Source organism: Marmota flaviventris, chromosome 17 (assembly GCF_047511675.1).
Source record: "Marmota flaviventris isolate mMarFla1 chromosome 17, mMarFla1.hap1, whole genome shotgun sequence".
Classification (NCBI taxonomy): Eukaryota; Metazoa; Chordata; class Mammalia; order Rodentia; family Sciuridae; genus Marmota; species Marmota flaviventris.
Window position 1 is genome coordinate 58,679,153 of NC_092514.1, and position 27,341 is coordinate 58,706,493.

Below are 27,341 nucleotides of genomic sequence, written 5' to 3' on the forward strand. Positions count from 1 at the left end.
GCACGTTGAAAGAGTTGAGAAATTAATTATTCTTTCTTTGCATTCTTTTGCTTTTATTGAGTTAGAAAAGAAACTTGTACCTGATTAATTTCTGGCAGTAATTCCCATGGGAAGTTTAGAAAGGGGAAAAGAATTTTTAGGATCTGTAGGACAAATCTGGCTCATTAAAGAATTTTGAGCCTTTTGATTTTGTAGGACTTTGCATGACTTGCTAGGACTTTGTGGGGTATAATATTTGTATTTGTTAGACTTATAATTTTGTGTCTTTAAGCTGGAACTGTTGAACCCGCAAAAAAATTTCTTTTTAATTTATTTATTTTTTAGCTTTTCCTTCATCTTCCATGTAACCAGTGGAAGATGAAGATTTCCATGCACAAAAGACAAGCTTTGACCAAGTTTTACTGTGACAAGGAGAGTTTGTAAGCTGGTTGTGATGGGCTTTTTTTTTTTTTTTTTGCAACAATCCTTTCAATATTTAATCATATATAACCAAGTTAAGATTCTTCTAGATAAAATTATATTCAAGGCAGCTTTTCAATTTATTACACTCCTTTGGGATATTGCTTTTAATATACTGTCAGCTGTGCTTGAGAAGGCTGGTTTTGAACTTGTGATCTTCTTATCTCAGCCTCCTGAGCTACTGTGATTACAGGTGTGTGCCCCCATGCCCAGTTTGAATACTGTTTATCAGTAACTTTTCCAGTTTTTCACTGTGTTTGTAATTTCCAATTTTCAAGTTATCATTTTTGATAGTATTAACAAAGACAGAGGTACTTGCCTACCTTTTTGGGCTCTTGAGAATTTCTTGGGTTAAGAAGTGTCTGTGAGGGCTGGGGATATAGCTCAGTTGGTAGAGTGCTTGCCTAGCATGTGTGAGGCACTAGGTTCGATCCTCAGCACCACATAAAAATGAAATAAAGGTATTGTGTCCATCTACTATAAAAAACATTTTTAAAAAAAGTGTCTGTGATATATTAAAAGGCCCCAGATGATACTTAAGGCATAAAAAGAACATATAGAAGGATTATACTTCTAGTTGATAGGAAGTCTTTTGAGTAAAGTTTCAGCTAGAAGTAAACCAGGGGAAGTGTAACTCAAACTTGAATACTATATAGAAAAATCATTATTTTTTATTTTTTTTTAAGTGAAGTCTTTTTTTTTTTTTTTTTTAGTTGCTTTTTACAGGGAAAAATTTGACCAAAACAGATTTACAAATTAAATCTGAACTATAGTATAGCACTAATAAAATTCCTGTGGACCTTAATTTAATTGACTTATGATAATGTTTTAGTAGTGTTGCTCCCATCCTGAGTGAGGTAGAAAATTATTGATAGCTTTGGTTTATTAAATCCACCTGTTTACTCTCCTGCTCACATTGTATTAACTCAGTTCTTTCACCACTGTTCTCTGTTGCAGTAGTTCTCAACCTGGGGAGATTTTGTCCCCCAGGAGCACTTGGCAATCTCTATAGACATTTTTGGTTGTCACAACTAGTGGGGTAGTGTTATTGACATGAAGTGAGTAAAGGCCATTCTTACAATGCATAGGAAAGCCCACTGAAACAAACAATTACCTGGACCAAAATGGCAATCAATAGTGCTGAGATTAAAAAGCCCTATACTGTTAGAACTACTGAAAACATTCAGATACATGTAATATTGTAATATCATTTGGCCTTTGCTTAGTACAAACATATCATCATTTTACATCCCTAATGATGTTGTAAACATTTATGAAGTGCTCATCAAAGTAACCCAAAATATTCACTGATTACTTGTTTAGATCATAATCAAAATCAAAATATAAAATTAAGAATTTCTCATAAAGGCAATGCTGTCCATCTACAACTACAAAAAAAAAAAAAAAAAAAAAAAAAAAAACCTTAAAAAAGAAAGAAAGAAAGAAAGAATTTCTCATTGAGAAATGAACTATACCTATCCGCTGAAACAGTGTCTGTGATCCCTGGTCTGGGAAAAATCTTTAGCTTATATGATTAATGAGCACATGAATTCATTTCTTCACCTTAATCAAAAACTCATCTTAACTATTAAAAGAACAGATGTACTTTAAGTTTATTTTTTGTTTTGTTTTTGATGGAGTGTTATTCATTTGGTTGAAATGTAGGCCTTTTCAAAACCTTTCTTCATATTGCTATCTTACTGCAAATGGTAGAATCTTGAAATAGGATGTTGTAAATTTATCAACATTAAGACCAGTACTAAATTTTTATGCAATTCTTTTCTTCACTTTGAATTTCTAAGGAACCTTTAATTGACCTTTGTATAACACAATTAAATAACCCCTAATAAGAGATAGGGTATTTTTCATTCCTCTTTCATGGACATGAACTCAGTGTACAAATGGGCCTACCATTTTCCCAAATTCATGCTCTAAAATCATAAAGACACCCTGTCTTGTCTTCCAGGAAGGCACACAGGATTATTATGAATCTGAGATAATAGGTAAGTACTTTACCCCACATTAGTAATCCTTAGTTTGCATCTTCCATCAAATTTTGACTATTGAAGTTTTTCAAAGAAATGACCTTTAAGTGGTAAACTACTAGTATATGCAGGACCTGAAAATACCCTTACCTTTACTAAGCTCAAATAATCCCTCAAAAAAAAAAGCTACATAGTTGCCCTTATTTATGGTGAGGGAAGGTGTCATATGCCTCTCCCTCTACTAGTTTTTCTCAAATTTTCTAAGGTCTTATGAAGTTATTAATGTAAAAATTTTGAGACCCAGCTTAGGGGGGCTGTGGCTCAGTAGTAGCGCCCTTGCCTGGCATGTGTGAAACACTGGCTTCCATTCTCAGCACCACATATAAATAAATAAAATAAAGGTCTATCAACAACTTAAAAAAAAAGAAGAAGAAAAAGACCCATCTTAATCTTCATAAATGTAAAAACTAGCAGAACATTTTGGCTCTTCTCAGTAGTTTAACATTAGTTTTCAAGTGATCACTTTTATTACATTTTGAAATCTCCAAAGATAGTCCCTACACTTCCTCAAAAGATAACCCATTTTTTGAAGCTATTTTATAAGTTCTAATGTGTACTCAGTGAACATTAAGTTGATCATCTCTTACCTCTCTTGGCTTTATTTTGAGTTAAATTGAAACTAAAGATTTTTCCATTCCCATCCTTAATCTTTTTAATCATTTGTATGTTTTTTAAAAATACTTGTCTGGAGCTGGGCACAGTGACACATCCCTATAATCCCAGTGACTCAGGAAGCTGAGGCAGGAGGATCTCAAGTTGAGGCCACTCTGGGTAGCTTTACAAGTTACTGTCTCAAAAAATTTTTTTAGCCAGGTTCAGTGGCCCATGCCTCTAATCCCAGCAGCTCTAGAGGCTGGGCTGGGAGGATTGTGAGTTCAAAGACAGCCTCAGGAACTGCAAGGTGCACAAGTCCGTGAGACCTTTTCTCTAAATAAAATACAAAATAGGACTGGGAATGTGGCTCAGTGGTCAAGTGCCCCTGAGTTCAACCCCGAGTACAAAAAAAAAAAAAAAAATTATATATATATATATTTTTTTAAAGGCTGGAGCCAGGTATGGGGGCACATGCTTATGATACCAGCAACTTGGGACTGGAAGGTAGGAGGACTGCCAATTCAAGGCCAGACTCAGCAACTTAATAAGTCCCTGTGTCAAAAGAAAAAATAAAAATTGTCAGGGAGCTGGGCACAGTGGTGCACACTTATAATCCCAGTGGCTCAGGAGGCTGAGGCAGGAGGATTGCGAGTTCAAAGCCAGCCTCTGCGAAAGTGAGGTGCTAAGGGACTCAGTGAGACCCTGTCTCTAAATAACATAACAAAACAGGGCTGGGGATGTAGCTCAGTGGCGAAGTGCCCCTGAGTTCAATCCCTAGTACTCCTCCCTCCCCCTAAAAAAGGGTCAGGGATGTAACTCAGTGGTAAATTGCCCCTAGTACTCCCATGCTCCCCAAAATAAAATAAATAAAAAGGCAAGAGATGTAGTTCAATAGTAGAGTGCTAGCCATGTATAAGGCCTTGGATTCAATCCCCAGTACTGGGAAAATGATAATAATAATAGTCAATGCCTTTTCCCCCCTTTCTTGGTCCCTTGTTACCTTTTCAGGAGTCGTCTTTTGTTTGTTTGTTTGCTTGTTTTTCTTTTCTTTCTTTTTTAATTCTTCTAATTTTATCTTCTATTTGTGCCACTAAGGGTCCTTCAGGTACATAAGCAGATCACAAATTGTCTCACCCATGTACTTTGTCTGGTCTTCATGGTGTTATTTTTCCCTCGTTAATTTTAATTGGTTCCCAATGTTTTAAAAAAAAATCGAAGCAGGTCACAGTGGTGCATATCTGTAGTTCTAGCTACTTGAGAGGCTGAGGTAGAAAGATCACTTGAGGCTAGCAGTTGAGGGCCAGTGTGCACAATATAGCAAGACCCTATCTCTTTATTTAAAAAACAAACAAACTTTATTCAGGAGAGTTTACATAATTCAGGCTTTGGCTTATCTTGAGAAAAATTGAAATATCTGACTTTGGGCCTACATTTCAACATAACCATTAATTAAAGTTGTCTCTTTGTTCATTGTACAATTAGCTCTGGTTTTCATCTTTTCTCATACATCCATCTATGTGACTGACCCATTATGTTATCTGCCATACCCCTCTGAACACTTGAGTTTCTGACACAGGCCTATTACCCCCACCCCCATGAGTTCTGACTGACTCTTGGGGAAGTAGCACATTGAAGAGTTGTGCCCTTACTGATGGTGTTGGAACCAGCTTCCTTGCTATTTCAGTGACCACTTGTCAAAACACATTGTAAAGAGGTTTCAGAAATCCCTTTAACTTGTAGAAGGAATCAGAATCTCAGTCAGGAAAGAATGTTTTCAGCTTGCCTTTTTTTTCTGCTAAAATAATCTTAGTATGAAAACCCCTGTACTTTTTACACATTCTGAAAAGACTGAAATCTTATTTACTACAAAGGTCTGTTTTAGCTGTGAATAATAGTACTAGTTTTCTAAGCTTTAAATAACTGAACTAACATGAATGAAGGCATTAACAGTAACCAGTGATTTCTCTAATTTGAGTTGTAGGATGGAATGTATTAATACATTATTTAGTTAACTTGTCTCAACTTGTTGCTGCTTTTTGATAATTACTTATTGTTAGTTGACTATTTCAGTACCCAGTAGTATATATTACAAAAGACAAAAGAATTTTAGAATTTCCCTCATTGCTCAAAAATAAAATAGGTTCTGAATTTAAATGTATTCTGAGAAATTCTTGATGATAGAAGGAATGATCATTTTTGGACTTCACAAAGACTTCATTAAAATTTGGAGTGGTCACTTTCCACTTGTGGTTTTACCATTTAGTTATTGGATATTTGTCTCTCAAGATATTTTCCAGCATTTGATTCTCTATATGCTTCATGCATATAGCATCAGGACAAATAGGCACAGCAAAGCAAGTTGTACTTCTGCCAAACCACTGCAGTTTTGAAGAAATGTAACCTTTTTTTTTTTTTTAAGTGTTGTTTTGATATTCAGTGAAGGAAGAACACAGAAGTAAATAAAAAAGGCAAGATAAGATACTCCTAAGAGCTAAAATTAAGAGACCATCACACTTAAAAGAATTTTTAAAACCACCAAGATCAGATACTCCTGAAGTTATTCTTTAGGTGCTCTGTATTTTGGGTGTTCCTAGAATGTTTATCCTTCAAAAAAATAAAGTAATTATTGGCAAAAATGGAAAATCACAGAACTTAGGAATCCCAGAGGTTCATAAATGTTGACTTAAACAACACAGTTCACTTTTGAAGCTATGCTTTGAGAAACAAAAAAGGGCTGTGGGCATAGCTCAGTGATAGAACACTTGCCTAGCATGTGTGAGGCACTGGATTTCATCTCTAGCATTGGGTAAAGAGTGGGAGAGAGAAAAACAAACAAATATGAAGAGAGGAATCCATCTCAGAACTTGAACATACTGTTGTTTTGTTTTACTAACCTCTGGCAGGAAGATGAAAATTTTAAATTCACTTGTGCTTAGTATTACTATAGATGCTATTTTCTTTGGGACTATTTTGCTTGATAGAACATTGAATCGTTTTATCAGTTTTCTATAAATTGAGCATGTTTTCAGCCTTTTCACCTTTTAAATCTTATGTACTCATACCCTATGCTTAACTTTGGAATTAGTCTACTTAAACCCAGCAATCACACCCTAATTAAGGGAAAAAAATCTTATGTCTACTTAGGGAAATGTTATGCTTTTATGAGTAGTGTTAATCTTATATCCTTCAGGAACTAATATTTCAGGTAAATAGGCATCCTCTTGTGTATTTCTAATTGTTATTCATCTTGCCACACAATCCCAATATAAATAAAAATGATTCAACCTTTTTCATGTTGTGCCATTTCAACCTGTTTTCTGCCCTGTAATCTTAAGTTCATCATAGTGATAGACTGTAGTTTGGAAATTCTGGGATTAGGCTGTTGTGTTCTATTGTAGTCTGAAAGATTAAAGCAAGATTAAAGATAAATACAAGTTTGTGAATGACAGTACTATAAAGAGAACTCTGAACTGAGATGCTGCTCTTATATTTTTTTTTAACCCAAGTATCCCTTATAAATTATGTTTCTTCAAATTTTACATACAGGGCAAATATTTGTCTCCAGGTATGATCTGGAGGGACATAGTCTATACTTAAACTCACAAAAACACAATGAGCTACCATTTCACACCCACTGGCATGTCTAAAATTTTAAAAAAGACACAAAGCTGGGGATATAGTTCAGTGGTAGAGCACATACTTAACATATATGAGCCCTGAGTTTCTTTCTCAACCCCATTCTACCCCCAAAAAAGGCAAGATATAATTAACCAGTTTAGGAGAGGTTTTGGAGAAGGTTGAACCCTCCTATATTGCTAATGAAATAATAAGGTGGTGCAGCCCTTCTGGAAAACAGATTGATACTTACTGAAAATATTAAAACCTAGAATTACCATATGACCAATTTTATCCAAGAGAAATGAAAACATGTCTACACAAACACTTGTTCAATAGTGTTCATAACAGCATTATTCGTAATAGCCAAACATAGAAATAACCCAAAATCCATGCATCAGTTGATGAATAAATAAACTATAGTATACCCATACAAGGAAATATTATTTTGTCAATAAAAAGGAATAACTCACTGCTTACAACATATATAAACCTTGAATATGCTTGCTGGGTGCAGTGGTACATGCTTGTTATCCCAGTGGGTCAGGAGGCTGAAGCAGGAGGGTCACAAGTCAAAGCCAGCTTCAGCAACTTAGTGAGACCCTATCTCAAAATAAAAAATAAAAAGAACTGGGTATGTTGCTCGGTGATAGAGTGTCCCTGGGTTCAATCCCCAGTGCTAATGAATGGGTGAATGAGTGAATGAAAGAAAGAAAACAAAAATCAAACCAATTTGATAAATATTTATTGAGCATCTCTCTTTTTTTTTGGTCAAACAAACAGTCTGGACATTGCAGTGTTAGGACAGCCTTAGTCCTTGTTCTGGGAGACTTGTTACTGTCTGGTCAGAGAAACAAACCGTGAATAATATTTTAATGCTAAAGAGACAAAATCAGGCTTTTTCTGTAGAGCTGAGTAAATACAGAACACAGGATTTTTAGTGGCATAGACTATTGAACTTTAAATTGTGCCTGCTTTATGATACCTAAAATACCTTTCACATGGGAACTTTGGTTTGTTTTTTTTTTTGTTTTGTTTTGTTGTTTTCTTTAAATTTAGATGGTAGAAGCTGGGTGCAACAGTGCACACTTGTAATCCCAGGTACTTAGAAGGCTGAAATAGGAGAGTTGCAAGTTTGAAAACAACTTAAGGCTGAAATAGGAGAGTTGCAAGTTTGAAAACAACTTCAGCAATTTAGCAAGACCCTTTCTCAAAATAAAAAGGGCTGGGGCTGTATCTCAGTGATAGGGTGCCACTGGGTTCAATCCTCAGTACTGCAGATAATTAATTAATTATTTAGTAGACTTTAAATACTTGAGAATAATAATTGAACTTATTCCTAGTTAAGTATATTCAATCAAATATAAACATCAAATTTAGTTTTGATAGAAGAAAGCGCCAGAAGATACAAAAAAAGATTAATAAAAGACTTTTATAAAAAGTCACTCTTTTGGACAGACTCTTACTATATTGTTAGGGAAATTATGTGCAGAAATATTTTTGTCTCATTTATTCCCAGTTCATACACAATTTAGAAGGAACAGTGCTGCTCCTTTCGATTGACAAAGTAATAACTGTCTTAAAAGTTCTAGAAACACAATAGAAAGAAGCCATATTTGGGGGAGGCTGAAGCAGGAGAACAACAAGTTTGATGCTAGCTTCAGCAACTTAGCAAGGCCCTAAGCAATTTATTGAGAACCTGTCTCAAAGAAGATAATACTGGGATATAGCTCAGTGGTAAAATGTCATATTTCTTAAGGGGTATTTTAAAGATGATCTGCTATGAAGCCCGATTACCATAGTTTCTCTGGTTTAGTAGACGTTATGAGGCAGAATGCTTCTGTTCATGAAATTTGCAATTAAAGAAAAGTACATGGCTACTGGGCTAGCCTTTTCTGTAAATTTGTACCCACATTGACATTTACCAGATTCACATTTTCCTCATAAAATCTGTTCTGAGTTAGTAGAGCAGAAACTGGTGTCTTAAGACATTTTTTCTGCCAGCCTAAGACCTGGAATATCATTTTCATTTGAAGATGTCTTTAACCCAAAGAGCCACAATTAATTTGTTGGTACTTAAAGTACTGAATCCTGGATCATTTGTGAAGAATTTGTTAAGGGGGCTGAGGTTGTGGCTCAGTGGTAGAGCACTTGCCTAGCATGTGTGAAGCCCTGGGTTCGAGTCTCAGTACCGCATATAAATAAAATAAAGGTCCATTTACATATAAAATATATATATATATATATAAAGAATTTGTTAAGGTCTTTTCTCTGCAGGTTTTTGTTTCTCAAAGAAATTTAATTCTTATATGAGTGATAGCTGGAAGAATATATTATATAATTTGATTATGTCACTACTAGAAATGTGAGAATATTTCATATCAACCTCTTCTATAAATAATAGAAATTTTATTGGGGGAAAAAAAATCACATTATCCACTAGACATTTGCCAGATCCCTTCTATAGATTTAATTCTGCTCTGTGCACTGCAGGGTTGATTATAAAGGTTATAATCCTATCCAACATAAAGGAAAAAGCAGTGTTGAACAGTTGTGACTTATTAAATGCTTTACATTTATTTTTACATTTAATCTGGTAAATCTATTGATGGATAGCCCTGTTTTTATAACAAGAGAATTGGAGCTACAAGGAGTGAAATCGCTTTATCCGTAATTAGTAATTGAACCAAGTCTTTCTAACTCTGAAGCTTTACCATACTGTCTTTCTGAAAGACAGGAATGAATAACTCTGACAGTTGCTAGATTGGAGTTATGACAAAGTGCTAACAGTTCAGTCTTCTTATGAGGGACTTCAGTAAGAAGGAGAGACTTGGAGTTAGATAAAAGAAAATATGAGCGTTAATGCATGGCTTTCCATTATTATCATCAGAATGTTGTTTCCTGAGAAACCTCAAATGTACATATTGGGTTTGGGAGTGTTTGCTGAATTCCATCTTAAGATTGGGGTAAAATTTGGGGTTCCCAGTTCTGCTTTTGAGAGTCCAGATTTGACTATAAAGTTTGTAAAGGTGACATGGGAGCGTTTGCTGTACCTTATAGAGTACCAAGATATATTTGCCTAGAGGGAACCTAGGCAATTTAGATTTTATTTTATTGGCATCATCCCATTTTTTTTCCATCCATGCCTTCATCTGTATGCTTGCACCAGGGATTTGAGGTAGGATGTCTTCAGGATGATGTGGACCTAAATGATTGAAAAGCCTGATTTCTGACTCAACCTGGAGGCTTCAGACTTTTTATAAAAAATCGTCCTTTTGGACAGTGCCCTGTAGGTTAATAAGTGACTCCTAAGAGTGATGAAATATTTTTAAGAAAGAAGGGAATGACTGGGCATGAAGAGACTTTTCAGGTTTATGAAGAGGCTTAGGAAAAGACAGCAGATAAGAGAAAAATACACATTCTATTTAAATTTGAGCTGGAAAACCTATTTGGAGAATTAAAAAACTAGGTTTGTAGCCTAAAATAAAGATATAATAGGCTGATGGATCCTTTCTGTCTGCCCCATCTCCATCATAAGGAGGAAACTAGAATTCTAAACATGAATCTCCCAGTATTTTACTATTTTAAGTAAACATCTTAAAATAGTTGATTCTCCATATTATAGTGGGCAGCACAACTCAGTAATAGTTTTGCCAGTTGTAGGTTATTTGAATTTCCCCAAAATAAAGATAAATGAAAATAAGACCAATGGCTTTTAGATAGCATTGGTCTTTTTCAAAGTTTGTAAGCATTTTTCTTGAAAAAATAGATAATTTCATTTATCTAGGTGGGTTTGCTGTGTCAGTCTGTGTGTATGTACACCTATATATGTTGTGTAGGTGCTTCCCCTTTCCCCAGCCCTTTTAGAGTTGACGGCTTTGTCCTTGATTGTTCAGTATAAGTTTGTAGACTTGACTAAGAGAGCTTGTGTAGTAATGCTTGCTTTATTTTTTTTTTTCTCTTCTACTCTTGTTTTATTTTTTACTTTTTTTTCTTTGTGATGTGACATTTTCAGCTGATGTATTGAAAGCAAATCCTTCTAATTTGGGAGCCCAGATCACAAGAGTGAGTTTTTCTACTAGTGTCTTTAGCTGTATATCTTTTTTTGTGTGTGTCTTTCTACCCTTCCTCCTCCCAATTAAAAAAGATTCAAAATACATTTCATAAATATTAGGTAAGAAAACTCCTTTGTCTGTTGAACATCATGCCTTTCCACAAAGCAATGTCCACTTTATATTGGGTCAAATTCCTTTTCTCAATGCTATTGTAAAAGCATAAGCTAATGAGTATGTTTTATCTTGTTTGTTTTTTAATATTGTCTAAGGTGTTGAAAATAATTTTAGTTCTGTCTTCATTACAGATAGATATGTCTGGACTCTGTCACCAGTGTGTCATGGCACTGTTCTTTTTTGGTTGTTGCTGTTTCTTTTGTTTTAAGGAAAATTGTATAGTAGCTTCTGAAAATAAAAGACCATTCTGTTATCTGGATTTTAAGTAATAAAATTTTTGACTTATCTCTATTTTCCCTCCCCACCCCCTGGATATTCCTCTCAGGGTCATGAAGGAATGAAAAGCTATACATATTACTCTCTAATTTCAACAGACTGACCAGATGAAATTGGTCAGACTGGTGAGCTCTGAACATGCTAGCATTAGAAGACCTCTCTTGGGTTTGTTTAATAGTTACCAAGAAATCTCCAATTGTGCTGAAAAGAGATAACACCTTTTATGGTGAAATAAAAATATGTTTTCTATTTATTCTGATTCAAATAACCTCCCTATGTAAGCTGTACATTGCTTTTTAAGATCTTGCACCTTGAGCGATTTTCTGTAATAGCCTAAACCCTTTCTGTTCTCTTTGACCTGTGTTACTGCAATTTATCTCATGTTCTGTTTGTCTAGTTTTGCATCCTGGAAGAGCAGGTGATTAAATAGTCCCTTTTCTTTCTTCCCAATATTATAAATTTCCTCATTGCTACTGAAATAATTTTATATTGCCCAATAAAGCAAATAATATGCTGTACTAATTAGAAATGCAGATAGTCCAAGTGTCATACACAAAGTAATCTGCTATTATGTTTTCAGTATGATAAGAGAGTCTAATGACATATTCTGCACTAGTACTATAAGCATTGGTTTACGGTAAATTTCTAAAGGCTTTGCTTTCAGTTACTCTTAAATCACCACCTTCTGTTTCTTTCTTTCCATTAACCCAGAGATTAAAAGATCTCAAACAGAGAGAGTTTGCCCGAAATGTCTCTTCAAGATCTCGCAAGGATGAGAAAAAACAAGAAAAAGCCCTTCGGCGGCTCCATGAGTTGGCAGAGCAAAGAAAACAAGCTGAATGGTAAGGAAATTTTCTTTCAGAGTGCTCTACAGATAATTACAGTCCTTAAGATTTTAAGTTAATAGATTTTAAGATTATACTTTAAAGTATTAGCCTTAAGATTTTCAGTAGAACCTTATTGATTATATGTTCTTTTCAGGCCATATTCTATTTACTATCTGTGTGACTTATTCAACTTGTATCTAAACTCTCTGTGCTTTAATTTCTCTATTTGTAGAATGAAGATAGTAACAATTTACTTCTCACAGTTGTAAGCACTTAAAAAGAGTGCCTGGCATGCTGATGGGTGGTGCATGCCTGTAATCCTGGAGGCTTAGGCAGGAGGATGGTGAGTTCAAAGCCAGCCTCAGCAACTTAGTGAAGCCCTAAGTAACCCAGTGAGACCCTGTCTCAAAATAAAATATAAAAATGGTTTGGGGATGTGGCTCAGTGGTTAAGCACCTCTGGGCTCAATCCCAGGTACCCCCCCCACCCCCACCCCCCCGCAAAAAAAAAAAAAAAAAGAGTGCCTGGCACATCTAAGAGGCACAGTAAATCAGTAAATGATGCCACTACTACTATTCACATTTTCCAATATTCCTCTTTTTATAGGAAAAAATGTTAGGGCACACATTTAAGGGTTGTCATTACCTTTTAAGTACTATATAGTTAGTACTCTGAAACCTACAGAATTCCATCAATTTATTTCTCTATAAGGTCCTGCCCCTTTGAGTGTTGTTTTTAATGTTCTTTTATGGTTCTTATTCATTATCAAATTTTTGTCTGGAATTTAGCCTTAAGAAGACTACCTCACCTAGGATAGAACAATTAGATTCTGGAGACCCAGTCTTCGAGTTGTTTTTTTGTTTGTTTGTTTGTTTGCTAGAGATCAAACCCAGGGCTTTGCACATGCTAGGCAAATACTCTACCACTGAACTTCATCCCCACTGGATTTACTAGTTTTATATTGTACCCACACCCACACACAAACACACACACCTCCTTCTTATTGACTTGCATTCTGGAGGAAGAAGGAAGGGAGAGAATATATATAGTATAAGTTTTTAACAGAATTAGCCTGCAATCTCTAATATTGAGTTAAACTGCCTATAAAATGATTCTGTACCTCCTTTTACTTTTTTTTGGTTTTTTTGTTTGTTTGTTTGTTTGTTTTGTACTGGGGATTGAACCCAGGGGCACTGAGCTATATCCCCAGCCCTTTTTATTATTTTACTGTGAGACAAGGTCTCTAAGTTGCAGAGGCTGGCATCAAATTTACAATCTTCCCAAGTCACTGGGATTACAGACAAGTGCCACCATGCCTGATTGGCAACTCTTTTTTAAATATATATATATATTTTTTTTTAAAATTGTCAATGGACCTTCACTTTATTTATTTATATGAGAATAAATAAAAGGTGCTAAGAATCAAACCCAGTGCCTCACACACCCTAGGCAAGTGCTCTACCACTGAGCCACAACCCCAGCCCCAACTGGCAACTCTTTATGTAGTAAACACAAAAGAAAGCTTGGGATTGTTGCAATGGTGCCTCCTTAAAATAGATACACTATGCCAGGTGTAATGATGGCACATACCTGTGATCCCAGTTACCTGGGAGGCTGAGGCAGGAGAATTACAAGTTCAAGGCCAACCTGGGCAATTTAGCAAGACCGTGTCTCAAAATAAAAAGGAGGGGGCTGGGGATGTGGCTCAAGCGGTAGCGCGCTCGCCTGGTATGCGTGCGGCCCGAGTTCAATCCTCAGCACCACATACACACAAAGATGTTGTGTCCGCCGAAAACTAAACAATAAAAATAAGTAAAAATTATTTTTAAAAAATAAAATAAAATAAAAAGGACTAGGAATAGAGCTCAGTGTAGAGCACCCCTCAGATCAAGCCCCATTACCACAAAAAAAGAAAAAAAAAATTGTACACCAAAGTTCAGGGCATCTTTTTCTTTAAAGGTAACTTTTAGTTCCCAGTTTTTTAAATGAATACTTAATAGATGACTAAGTAGGGCTGGAGGTGCAGTGGCAGAGTACTTGCCCAGCATGTGCAATGCCCTGGGTTTGATCCACAACACCATGAAAAGAAAAAAAAAGACCAAGTAGTTTCAAGAGAATTAAAAATATATATATTTGATCCATCATCAGATATTTCTTCATACTAGAAATAATGCATGACCCCATAGTAGTTATTGAAATAACGGCAAAGACTAGAGTCTAGGGTTATGGCTCAGTGGTAGTGCGCTTGCCTAGTATGTGTCTTTAGCTGTATAAATAATATACATATAAATATAAATAAATGAATAAAATAAAGGTCCGTCAGCATCCAAAAAATTTTTTTAAACATGGCAAAGACAAAAAAATCAAAACAAATATTTTTTTTCAGTTTGAGAGTTTTGTGCTGTATAGTATAGGTAGTTTGTTTCTGTGGGGTAGGCTTTATAACATAGCATATCTCTTACTATCCAAATCTGTTGGGTTCCCATTTTCCAATAGCAACAGTTCATGTAGCAAGAGATACCACCACATCATCTGAATGTTTTTGGTAACTGAGTTGAGGACACTTAGTAGCTTCTGGTCATATAACAAGGGTTTTTATCTAAATGGATATATAATTCTATTTAGTTCTTGAGTTTGGAATTCAAAGAATACTGGATAGTCCACACATGGTGAAATTTAGGCAATATAGGCAGTTTAGAATGCTACTCTTTTTTTAATATTTATTTTTTAGTCGTAGTTGGACACAATATCTTTAATTAACTTATTTATTTTTATGTGGTGCTGAGGATCAAACCCAGGGCCTCACCCATGCTAGGCAAGCACTCTACTGCTAAGCCACAACCCCAGTCCCTAGAATACTACTCTTTTGTATATACACACACACACACACACACACACTTTATTTATTTATTTTTATGTGGTACTGAGAATCGAACCCAAGGCCTCACATGTGCTAGGCGAGAGCTCTACCATTGAGCCACAATCTAGCCCTAGAATCCTACTCTTAAGACTTCTCACTGTACCTGTTGTCAAAGCTGAAGAGTGCTTGATAGCAATGTGGCCATTGTTCTGAGTACCCAGAAAATACAGTAGCCCCTATAGTATTACTTTCTATAGTTTCAGTTATCCACACTCAGCTGTGGTCTGAAAGTATTAATTTGAAATTCCAGAAATAAAGAATTTGTAAGTTTTTTTTAAATTGTGTGCTATTCTGAGTAGTGTGATGAAATCTCAAGCTGTCCCAGTCTGTCCTGCTGGGGACATGAAACATCCCTTTGTTCAACATATTCATGCTTCAGATGCTGTATGCCCACTAGACAGAGACTAAATACATATAACTTTTATTATTATCTTATTATAACTATTCTATTTTATTGTTGTTGTTGATCTCCTACTGTACCTAATTTATAAACTAAACTTCATTATAGATGAGAATGTGTGTGTGTGTGTGTGTGTGTGTGTGTATTGGGGCTGGGGTTGTGGCTCAGCAGTAGAGCTCTTGCCTAAAATGTGTGAGGCACTGGGTTTGATCCTCAGCACCACATAAAATAAATAAGATAAAGGTATTGTGTCCATCTACAACTAAAAAGATAATTTTTTTAAAAAAGCGTATGTGCGTACATGCACATGTGTGGTTAAGTACCTACAATTTCAGGCATCCACTGTGGGTTTTTGAAACTTCCCCCATGGATGAGGAGGTACTATTATTATATATAAAACCAAAGCAAATGTTTGGATGTAGTGCCCAGGATATATACACAGGCTATTTGCTTCAAAAACAGACATAACAACCTATGGTAGAAGTATCATGGTAGAAGTTTCTATGTTTAATACAGAATATGCCCATTTTTTGAAAAATGAAATCTGAGAAATTTGTTTTTGTTTTTGCTTTTGTTTTTTGGTACTGAGGATTCAATTAACTTACCACTGAGCTTTTTATTTTTTTATTTTTTATTTTTTGAGATGGGGTGTTTGTACAATACTTAGGGCTTCACTAAGTTGCTGAGACTGGCCTTGAACTTATAGTTCTTTTGCATTAGCCTCCTGAGTCTCTGGGATTACAGGTATTTGGCACCATGCATAGCATTTATTTATTTATTTTTTTTTTCTTTAGCTGAATGAAATATAACCTTGTGGATAGAGTTATATATAGCTGTACATTTCCTAGCATACCAATGGGTAAAATAATAATAGTAATAAATATGATCAGAAGCAGGTTGCGATAGACTACACAAGATGGTAATGATGGGGTACTTGAGATAAGCCTTATTTTTTTGTAATATAGACAGCTTAAGAAAAAACAACAGTAACTGGCTGGCCCTGGGAATTTAGGTTGGTTGGTTAATAGAGTGAGATGTTGCTTAACTTCCACTGAGCAGCTTCCTTCATTAGCACAGCGATACAGAATGGCCACCTCTTAGTGTCTTTGAGACCTACCTGTGATGAATGGTAGAACATAAAAGATGAGTACATTATAAGATATATAAAATGTACCCTTAAACCTGTTTTTGGTTTTTTTCTCACTTTTTTAAACCATTGTGCAGTGCACCTGGAAGTGGTCCTATGTTTAGACCAACCACGGTGGCTGTAGATGAAGAAGGTGGAGATGAAGACAAGGATGAATCAACTACAAACAGTGGCACAGGTACCACTGCTACTTGTAGCTTGGGATCTGAATTCTCCACAGATAAAGGAGGCCCCTTCACTGCAGTACAGATCACTAATCCCACTGGACTGGCACAAGCTTCTGGGTCATCCTCTCAAGGCATCAGCTTTGGCCTTAAGAATAATTTGGGGACCCCATTGCAAAAATTGGGAGTGTCATTTTCCTTTGCCAAGAAGGCTCCTGTTAAACTTGAATCAATAGCATCTGTTTTCAAGGATCATGCAGAGGAAGGGCCCTCTGAAGATGGAACAAAATCTGATGAGAAGGGTTCTGATCAAGGACTGCAAAAGGTGGGAGATGCTGATGGTAGCGGTAATCTTGATGGTAAAAAAGAAGATGAAGACCCTCAGGATGGAGGGTCTCTTGCCTCAACATTATCCAAGTTAAAAAGGATGAAGCGAGAGGAAGGAACTGGAGGTACAGAGCCAGAGTATTACCACTATATTCCCCCAGCGCACTGCAAAGTAAAACCTAATTTTCCCTTCTTACTCTTTATGAGAGCCAGTGAACAAATGGAAGGTGATACTACTACACACTCAAAGAATGCCCCAGAAAGCAAAAAAAGTAATTCTCCCAAGCCTAAAGGCTGTGTTAAGGTGACAGCAAGCCAAGGAGCAGAAAAGGCAGTTAGTGAAGTCTTTGAGCAGCAGAAGGAAGCCACTGTGACTGAGCCCTCAGAGCCTGGAAGCAAACCTGACACAAAAAAGACCACAGGAGGGGATATAAGTGAGCAGAGTTTAGAAAGTCAAAGTCAAAAGTCTTCAGAGATCCAAATGTGTGAGTCTAATCCTTCTAAAGAAACCTGTCAGGCCACCCCAGCTGGGAAAGAAAGCCAGGAAAGACCCAAACATCCTACTGGCCCCTTTTTCCCAGTTTTGAGCAAAGATGAAAGCACTGCCCTCCAGTGGCCATCAGAACTATTAATTTTCACCAAGGCCGAACCATCCATTTCCTACAGTTGTAACCCTTTATACTTTGACTTTAAACTTTCAAGGAACAAAGATGCCAGGGGTAAAGGGACAGAAAAACCAAAGGATATGGGAGGATCCTCAAAGGACCAGCTCCAAGGCCTTGATCCTGGTGAGCCAAATAAAAGCAAGGAAGTGGGAGAGAATGTAGTACATTCATCAGGAGGCAGAATGGAAGTACCTGCTTCAGGGCCTGCCTGTAGCAGCCTGAACAAACAGGAGCCTGGGGGCAGCCATGGGTCAGAGACTGAAGATATAGGGAAAAGCCTTCCTAGCAAGAAAGAACGATCTGGGAAGTCCCACCGACACAAAAAGAAAAAGAAACACAAAAAGTCCAGCAAACACAAACGGAAACACAAGGCTGACACAGAAGAAAAAAGCTCTAAGGCAGAGTCTGGGGAGAAGTCTAAGAAGCGTAAGAAACGAAAACGAAAGAAGAATAAGTCATCAGCCCCAGCAGATTCTGAACGAGGACCCAAACCAGAACCTCCTGGAAGTGGTAGCCCTGCACCACCAAGAAGACGGCGACGCGCCCAAGATGACTCCCAGAGGAGATCCCTCCCTGCTGAAGAAGGGAGCAGTAGCAAAAAAGATGAAGGTGGGGGTGGTAGCAGTTCCCAGGATCATGGTGGGAGGAAACACAAAGGTGAACCACCAGCTTCATCCTGCCAGCGGAGAGCTGGCACCAAACGGAGCAGCCGATCTAGCCATCGGAGCCGACCCAGTAGTGGAGATGAGGATAGTGATGATGCTTCATTACGCAGGCAGCACCCAAAGTCTCCATCCCAGTATAGTGAGGAGGAGGAGGAGGAAGAGGAGGAGGAAGACTCGGGCAGTGAGCATTCCCGAAGCCGCTCACGGTCTGGCCGGCACCATTCCTCACACCGTTCTTCCAGACGCTCTTACACAAGTAGTTCAGATGCTTCTTCAGACCAGAGCTGCTATAGTAGACAGCACAGTTACTCTGATGACAGTTATAGTGACTATAGTGACCGATCACGAAGACACTCTAAGCGCTCTCATGACTCAGATGACTCAGATTATGCCAGCTCCAAGCACCGATCCAAACGACACAAATATTCATCTTCTGATGATGACTATAGCCTCAGTTGCAGCCAGTCTCGAAGTCGTTCTCGGAGTCATACCAGAGAGCGCTCAAGATCCCGGGACCGCAGCCGTAGCAGCAGTTGTAGTCGCAGTCGGAGCAAGAGGAGAAGTCGCAGCACCACAGCCCATAGCTGGCAGAGGAGCCGGAGCTATAGCCGGGATCGCAGCCGTAGTACCAGGAGCCCTTCCCAGAGATCAGGCTCCAGAAAGGGATCGTGGGGTCATGAGAGTCCTGAGGAAAGGCGTTCTGGTCGTCGGGACTTCATTCGCTCAAAGATCTATCGCTCTCAGTCCCCCCACTATTTTCGATCAGGGCGGAGTGAAGGTCCTGGGAAAAAAGATGATGGCAGGGGAGATGACAATAAAGGGACAGGCCCACCCTCCCAGAATAGCAACACTGGCACAGGAAGGGGGTCAGAAAGTGACTGCAGTCCTGAAGACAAGAACTCTGTCACTGCCAAACTGCTGTTGGAGAAGATCCAGTCTAGGAAAGTGGAGAGGAAACCCAGTATGAGTGAGGAGGTGCAGGCCACCCCCAGTAAAGCTGGGCTCAAGCTCAAGGACCCACCACAAGGTTACTTCGGGCCCAAGCTTCCCCCTTCTCTTGGCAATAAGCCTGTTCTTCCACTAATAGGGAAGCTCCCAGCTACCCGAAAGCCTAACAACAAGAAATGTGAAGAGTCTGGCTTGGAAAGGGGGGAAGAACAAGAACAGTCGGAGACGGAAGAAGGGCCCTCAGGGAGTAGTGATGCACCCTTTGGGCATCAGTTCCCCTCAGAGGAAACAGCTGGCCCTTTATCAGACCCACCCCCAGAAGAGCCAAAGTCTGAAGAAGCTACTGCTGATCAAGCTGTGGCTCCACTAGGTACCCCAACACACTCTGACTGCTACTCTGGGGACCCAACCATCTCCCATAACTACCTCCCTGACCCCAGTGATGGGGACACCTTAGAGTCCCTGGATAGTGGCAGTCAGCCAGGTCCTGTGGAATCCAGCTTGCTGCCTATAGCACCAGACCTTGAGCACTTTCCCAGTTATGCACCTCCCAGTGGGGAACCTAGTATTGAGTCAACAGATGGGGCTGAGGATGCTTCCCTGGCCCCCCTGGAGAGCCAGCCCATCACCTTCACACCTGAGGAGATGGAGAAGTACAGCAAGCTCCAGCAGGCTGCACAGCAACACATCCAGCAGCAGCTTCTGGCCAAGCAAGTAAAGGCCTTTCCAGCCTCCGCAGCCCTGGCTCCAGCAACTCCAGCCCTGCAGCCCATCCACATTCAGCAGCCAGCCACAGCCTCTGCCACCTCCATCACAACTGTTCAGCATGCCATCCTACAACATCATGCTGCTGCTGCTGCTGCCGCCATTGGCATTCACCCCCACCCTCATCCCCAGCCACTTGCCCAAGTGCATCATATTCCTCAGCCCCATCTGACCCCAATTTCTTTGTCCCACCTCACTCACTCAATCATCCCTGGCCACCCTGCCACCTTTCTTGCTAGCCATCCCATCCACATCATTCCTGCCTCAGCCATTCATCCTGGACCCTTCACCTTCCACCCTGTCCCACATGCTGCCCTCTATCCTACCCTTCTTGCCCCACGGCCTGCTGCAGCAGCTGCTACTGCCCTCCACCTTCACCCACTACTTCACCCCATCTTCTCAGGTCAGGACCTGCAGCACCCCCCCAGCCATGGCACATGAATTGGGGGATGGGAGTATATGTAGGGCCAGGGAAGGTGACCCAGGATTCTTCCCTTGGGGGTGTTGAGCCATTAATACCAGCAAGCAAAAGCTGGGATGGGCAGTGTCTGACAGCCAAAGAATTGTTTTGGCTTGCAGGGATGGGTTTAGATTTGAGGTTTGCTTTGGGTTATTATCAGGGATTTACCTGCCCCCCTTCCTCCTTTCTATTTGTCCCTCCCTCTCCTGTGTTTCTAAGCTAGGAAACACCAGTAAGTGCTACCCAACCCTTTGCAGCAATGTCTCCAAAATGTCAAATTTAAATAGTTCCCTACTCTCTCTACTTTTTATCCTGTGCTCTTCCCTTCTATAAATTTTAAAACATTTTCCTCCTCTCTGGTGGGTTGTCACCAAAGCACTTGCCATGGGCCCATCTGGTCCTGCCTTCTCAGTGCCACAAAGAAAGGCCAAGCAGTCTCTCCAACAGTGAAAGATCTACCAGATCCTGTGGAATCCAGCTTGCTTCCTATAGCACCAGACCTTGGAGCACTTTCCCAGTTTCCCTGGGTACCTTTGGGCAGTGTCTTTGACTATCCCCTAGTGACATGTTATCCCAGGTGAGGTGGAAACGGAGTCTGACCTGGAACCAGATGCAACTCAGGCTGCCATTTGATCCACTTTCCACCCAAACAGCCACACATTTGGCACTACTCAAATCCCTCATCCCAGAAAAGGCATCTGCATATCTCAGAAAAGAAGATCCTATCATGAATTGAAGCTATGCGGAACATAGTCGCCCGTGTGCTTCCCCAGAGAGGAGCTCATGTGTCTGAAGGGTATATTTTCTTCTGTTGTGTTGATGTTTCCTTCTTAATTTATAGGATTTTTTAATGTAAAAATTGCACTGAACTCTATAAACGTAAAATGCTGCTTTTTGTAGCTCATATAAAAAGGTTCCATATTTGTAGTATACTGCAATAATATTTTTTACATCCAGCTCTTTAAGTGATCCTTGTTCTGGTGGCTTTGTGTAAATATGTTTGCCCTAGTTGAATTAAGAAACTTTAAAGGTTATAAAATGAAAACAACAAAAAAAATAAAGTATTTGTTTTCTGCTAGATACAAAAATGACTAAGCATGTATATTTTATCAAGCTCATGTATTTTTTGAAGTTATGAACTATAAAAATGTCAAAAACATTTTTTGCTGGGACAAAATGTTAGGTAATTTGCATTAAGTGGTGCCCCCAGCACTGGGATTTTTGAGTTAATGGGCAGCAGTCAGCTGCGGGTGTCAGAGGGATGCTCAGTTGTGATGGTCTCCCTCTTGTTCTTTGTTGTTTTACACAGAGAAACAGGTGGTCCCTGCAGAGGAAGGGTGAGATGCAGCTTGATTCTCTGGAAGCAGTGAGATTCATTGATTATCTGGGGGGAATTCCTGGGTTTCCCTGGGTACCTTATTCCAGGCACACCATTTGCCTTCCTAGAACTTAGCCCCTCTGACATTTTTTTTTTTTTTTAATGTGCCTTTTGGGTTGGCTAGAAACTGAAGTAGAAGTAGACCAGAGAGTAATAGAGTTGGGACAGTTTTCTCCTTTTGTTGGGAGGTGAACACATTTATAGATACCTTTTGCTTCATAGTTCCAGGCCTTCTACCCAGCTCAGTTTCAGCAGTAGAGGTTCCTATTTCTGTCTCTCCCACGACACTGACCAGAGGAATTGCCGCCTCAGCCCCATTTCCCCCTCTTCTTGCCTTTCACCCAGGCTCTCAGCTCTAATTAACACACCCAAAGGTGCTTGCTTGTATTGCAGGTCCCATCTCCTTTGGTGTAGTTAGTGATTTCCTCTGGCATTTCCTTACCAATTCCTGTGGCTAGAATTTGTTGAGTGGTCACCTGACAGAAAAAACAAACCATATTTACCTGGGCCAAGACTCTGCTCCTGCCTTTCTTCTCAAATTCCCAAAAGAAAAAGGCTTTGAGCTAATGAGAAGCAAGTGCTAGACAAACAAAGACTCTTGGCTGAACACCCCTTCTTGCCTCCTCAGTGCTCCTCATCTGATTCAGAAGTATCACTTTTTGGATAGCTAGCACTGGAAAAATGAAATCATCTGTTTGAAGTGAAGGGATTCATTTTTCTTTGCTTTCAGCCCATGTAAATATTTAAATAATACAGTATTAACATTTTTTGTGCTGCTTCCCTTTAGCCTGTAGATTGAGCCATACTCTGGCCACCTCTCTGCCTTCCTGGGGGCAGTTTTCTTTAACTTCCAGAATAGTGATTTTAAAAACCTAAAAAAAAGGAAAAACAAAATAACCTATCCTTACTTACAAGCATAACAGATTGTATTTAACTTTATCACATATGATAGAGCTATATATGCTGTAAAATGAGGGAAAGGAGCTTTCTAATAAACCAATGATTTGTGGAAACTAGCAGAGTCTGTCGTGATTGTTGCCCCATCTAATCAGGTTGGGAATGGTTGGAGTTTTGGTTTATAAATAACACCTTATTTGAAAATATTAAAGGATAGTTTCTTTTTTATTTTTATGTGGTGCTGAGGATCAAACCCAGGGCCTCGCACATGCTAGACGAGCGTTCTACTGCTGAGCCACAACTCCAACCCCAAAGGATAGTTTCTTGTGAATCAATTTGAGGTATTTGGAATTGTGTTTCTGAAAGTTCAGGTTTGTCCAAGGAGAGGGGAAAGATAGCCCTGGGAAGAAGACTGGTAGTGAGGTTTTTCTTAGTCTTAAGTAGATGATTTGGAATGTGTACCTTTCTGCTCCCTTTTTGCCACATGGCTTTTCTTCTATTCTTTTTTTTTTTCCCCCTCATTTTAGCTCTGTAATCTTTGTATAGTAGAATACATAGAATGTGGAGATGCTCACTAAATTGACATGGAACTTCCAACTTTTTAGAATTTGGGGTTAATTTAAGGACAGTGGGATTACAATAGTCATCTGCTTGGCTTTCGGTCTCCTGTTGAAGTTCTGTATAACTGGGCTTGAATTACCATTTTCAACCTTTTTAATACCACTACAATGTTTGAGCCATTCCACTTGTTTAAGAAAACAAGCCCAAATTGTTACTGAGACAAAACCCTACTCATCCATGTCAAAAAAAAATCACAAAGGGGCACATATGTGTAATCCCAGCTAATTGGGAAGGGTAAGGCAGGAGGATGACAAGTTCTAGGCCATCCTCAGCAACTTAGCAAGATCCTAGGATGTAGCTCAATGGTAGAGCACCCCTGGTTCAATCCCTAGTACTGTAAAAAAAAAAAAAAGAAAAAGAAAAGAAAAAAGTAAATTTCTGAGAACAAAGAAGGTGACAAGCAAAAGAGGCAAACTGACCTGTATAAAGTGTGGTGTGTAAGTATGTGCAGCTGCCTTGCTCTGATAAGGCCTCAACCACCTCGACTCCTCTTCTATACTCTTGAGGACTAAGTCAGGCCTTGTCAACCATTTCCATTTTTTTATTTGCCAGAAATACCCTCATGTCACCCTTATCAACCCAAATCTGAATTATTACAGCATTTTCCTGGCTGGCCTTCCTAAAACTAACTGGTGTTTCAGAATCCGTGTGGTTCTTTTATGAACATAAAATGATATTATGTTCACTGCTTCCTAGTAAGATTGTGAACTCTGGGATGGCGGGCTGATTCTTCTATCTATCTATCTACCTATTTAGAGGCAGAGTCTCTTTAAGTTGCTTAGGTTGATCTCAAACTTAGGGTCTTCCTGCTTTCCAAAGAGCTAGGATTATAGGTGTGCACCACTATGGTGGGTAATAGTAAACATTTTTTTAAAAATACACTCAAGAAAGAGGTGAGCAAAGTAAAATACTGTTAACTGAAGATTATACAAGGGAACATTAAAAAAGATTTGAAAAAAATTCTGTAAACAGGCACAGTGGCACATGCCTTTAGTAGTCCAAGCTACTGGGGAGGCTGAGACAGGAGGACTGTAAATTTGAGGCCTGCTTGAGCAAAACCCTGTCTTAAAAAATAAAGAAGGCTGGAGTTGTAGCTCAGTGATGAAGCGCCCCTGGTTCAATCCCTATTACTACCAAAAAAAAGTTTCTTTAACCTCCACATCACCTTGCTCAGTGCCAAGCAAGCACATGATTGAAGCAGTTGAGGTTATTTTAATAATTCCTAGCTAAATGAAACCTTAACAGAATTATGAATTCACTGAGGGATTCTAAGACTGGCTGGTAGGTTGGGAAGTGAGAACAAGGTGTCAGCATTCTGCTCACCTTTAGATGGGAGATCAACCCAACTCTGACACCAAAAAAACACAATCCATATTGAAAATCAACTCCTCTACTTTCCTAAATCTGATCCTCTTTGGGTTTTCAAAATTAGTGGTAACACTGTCCTAACAAGCCAGTCAAACACCCAAACTTTGAATTGCTTTTGACACCTCCCTACCACAACCAGCTTTTGTGTGTGTGTGTGGGGGGGGGGGGGGCTGCCAGATATTGAACTCAGGGGCACTCAACCACTAAGCCAAATCCCCACCCCTATTTTGTATTTAGAGACAGAGTCCCACTGAGTTGCTTAGTGCTTCACAGTTGCTGAGGCTGGCTTTGAACTCTCCTGCTGCTAGGATTATAGGCCTGTGCCACCACGCTGGACCGCAACCACCTATTGAGTCTAATTTCTGATCACTCTCATTCTTCCCCCCAGTACCCTGGTCCAGACCTCATCACCTATAACCCAGAACAGAATTGCAATCCCTACCCATCTGATTTTCCCACTAAATCCTTCCTTTACCAGTTCTTTCTCTCCACAGGCAGCTAGTACAGTCTTCCAAATTAGAGCACAATTGATCATTGGATCTCTTATTTCCCTGACTGAAAAGATGTTATGTTCTCCATCCCCTGCAAATCTAATAGGCATTAGAGGACCTCCAGTGATTTGAGCTCCATCCTCCTTTCCACCCTCATGCCCAAGTCTACACTTTTAAGCACTCTGTCCAGAATCCATTATTTGCCCTTCCTTTCTTGTAATTGACCTCTGTGTTCCTTCTCCCTTTTCTTATGTCATTCCTTATGCTGGAATATCAATTCAAACCTGTGTTTGAATCCTAGTTTTGTTACCCATTCACTTTGAAAAATTTGGCAATTCACTTAAAACTCCCTTGTGTCATAGATTTTGTGTTTATAATAAATTGTCGTAATAGTACCTATTTCATAGGATTGTTGTGAGAAACATTCTTTTCCTAATGAGACATACTTGTTATCCCTCTGCAGCAGTTATATGTGTTCAATATCTTAACTCCCTCTAGATTAAATGTAGGATCTTGAAGGTTATCTTTATATACCTTATCAACTCAGAGCTTTGAACAGAGTAAGTACATTTGAAAACTTGAATGAAATGTGAGTTAGTATTGGGCTACACAGAATACACCAGTAATACAGTAACCACTCAGTTGAGGACAGTGAGAGGGTGGGGATAAATAAAACACTGGGTGAAGGGCTGGGGTTGTGGCTCAATGATAGAGCGTTTGCCTAGCACATGGGAGGCACTGAGTTCAAACCTGGCACTGGATTTAATCTTCAGCACTACCTGAAAATAAACAAGTAAAGGTATCGTGTTCATCTACAACTAAAAAAAAAGACTGGGTTAAGTATTCATTCTAACAAATTGCATGCCTTGTAATTTTTTTTTTTTATTAGTGGTTAAAATGTATTTGATTAAAGAAATCTAAATGCTCAAAATCCATAGTGCAGAGAAACATGCAAACTCAAATGAACAGGCTGAGCACGAAGCCTCGCAGCTGAGACAAGCTGTCCTGTGTTCCTTTTCTGCGGAGAGTGCTTGCGGCCTGGTCCTTCTCCAGATAACCGAGCCATAGCTTCCACGAAGGAGTCCACTTGCATAAGGGAAAGGCCCTTGGTGCAGTTCAGGTGTATGGGAACGTCATGCAGGAGGCCAATGCCCGAGGGAGTCCTCTTCTCGGGCTTACCAAAGAACGTTTCCAAACTGTCCCATTTCAACAAGGAGTCTTAAAATGAACATTCATAAAATCAGACAGCAGCAACAAAATACTAAAAAATACTTAAAGTTTCAACACAGTAAGTACATTCTTAAAACTTTATCATACTTTAGAAAATATAAAAATACAAAACTTTGCATAAAACTGACTATATTTTTAATGTTTTCCTTTAGGTATATTTCTCAAAAATTTATAGACTAAAATCAAACCAAATACTGGTTTTATTAATATTGCAGAAACAAGTAATTCCATGAGAAAACAGTTGAAGAGGTCATACATTCACTGCCCAACATGCTCAGATAATGGCACAGGTGCACCACAGGCAGGAGACTTGAGGGATACCACCCGATATCTTTCCCCTAAATAAACCCAGAGTAGGTAACATCCAAACCCATTCAGATGCTAAACAATATATTCCACAGATGCCTACAAGAGGCGGCTGGTCTGGAGGAGCTGGCTCCAGTGTTCAATAGGGAAGGCAGTGTGGTGGCAGTGTAGCCACTGGTCCAAGAGCCACTGTGGGTAAACAGCCCAGATGTTGGCAAAACATTTTGTTTCTAATAACAAATTTCAGTATTCAAACAATAAATAACATTATTCCATTAACTTTTAAGTTCTAAAAACAAATGAAACCCTCAAAACATATAAACTTATTGCTATATTTGAAATAATTTACAACATTTTTGTAAAGAGTCCAAGGAGTAATTTAAAGATGCACACCTTTACTGAAGGGAGCCCAGCTGAGCTGCTGCAAAGAGCAACATCAGGGCCTGGAGAAGTAATGGTACAGTCCCACACCAACAGCCTCAATTCCCATCGGCCAATTGTCATTTCAGCTCTTACAGCTTCCCACAGATGTTTTAGAGAAAGG

General features: G+C 39.0%; 1 protein-coding gene across 3 annotated transcripts in view; it reads left to right on the forward strand.

The window, feature by feature from the left end:
• Gpatch8 (G-patch domain containing 8) overlaps nt 1-22,897 on the forward strand; it is a 94,839-nt gene extending 71,942 nt beyond the window's left edge. For all 3 annotated transcript variants that reach the window (XM_027947043.2, XM_071603717.1, XM_071603716.1), the window contains 2 exons: nt 11,930-12,060; nt 16,590-22,897. In XM_027947043.2, the coding sequence (XP_027802844.1) occupies nt 11,930-12,060; nt 16,590-20,487 (4,029 nt within the window). In that variant the 3' untranslated portion in view covers nt 20,488-22,897. The remainder of the gene's footprint in view (nt 1-11,929; nt 12,061-16,589) is intronic.
• The last annotated feature ends 4,444 nt before the right edge of the window (nt 22,898-27,341 follow it).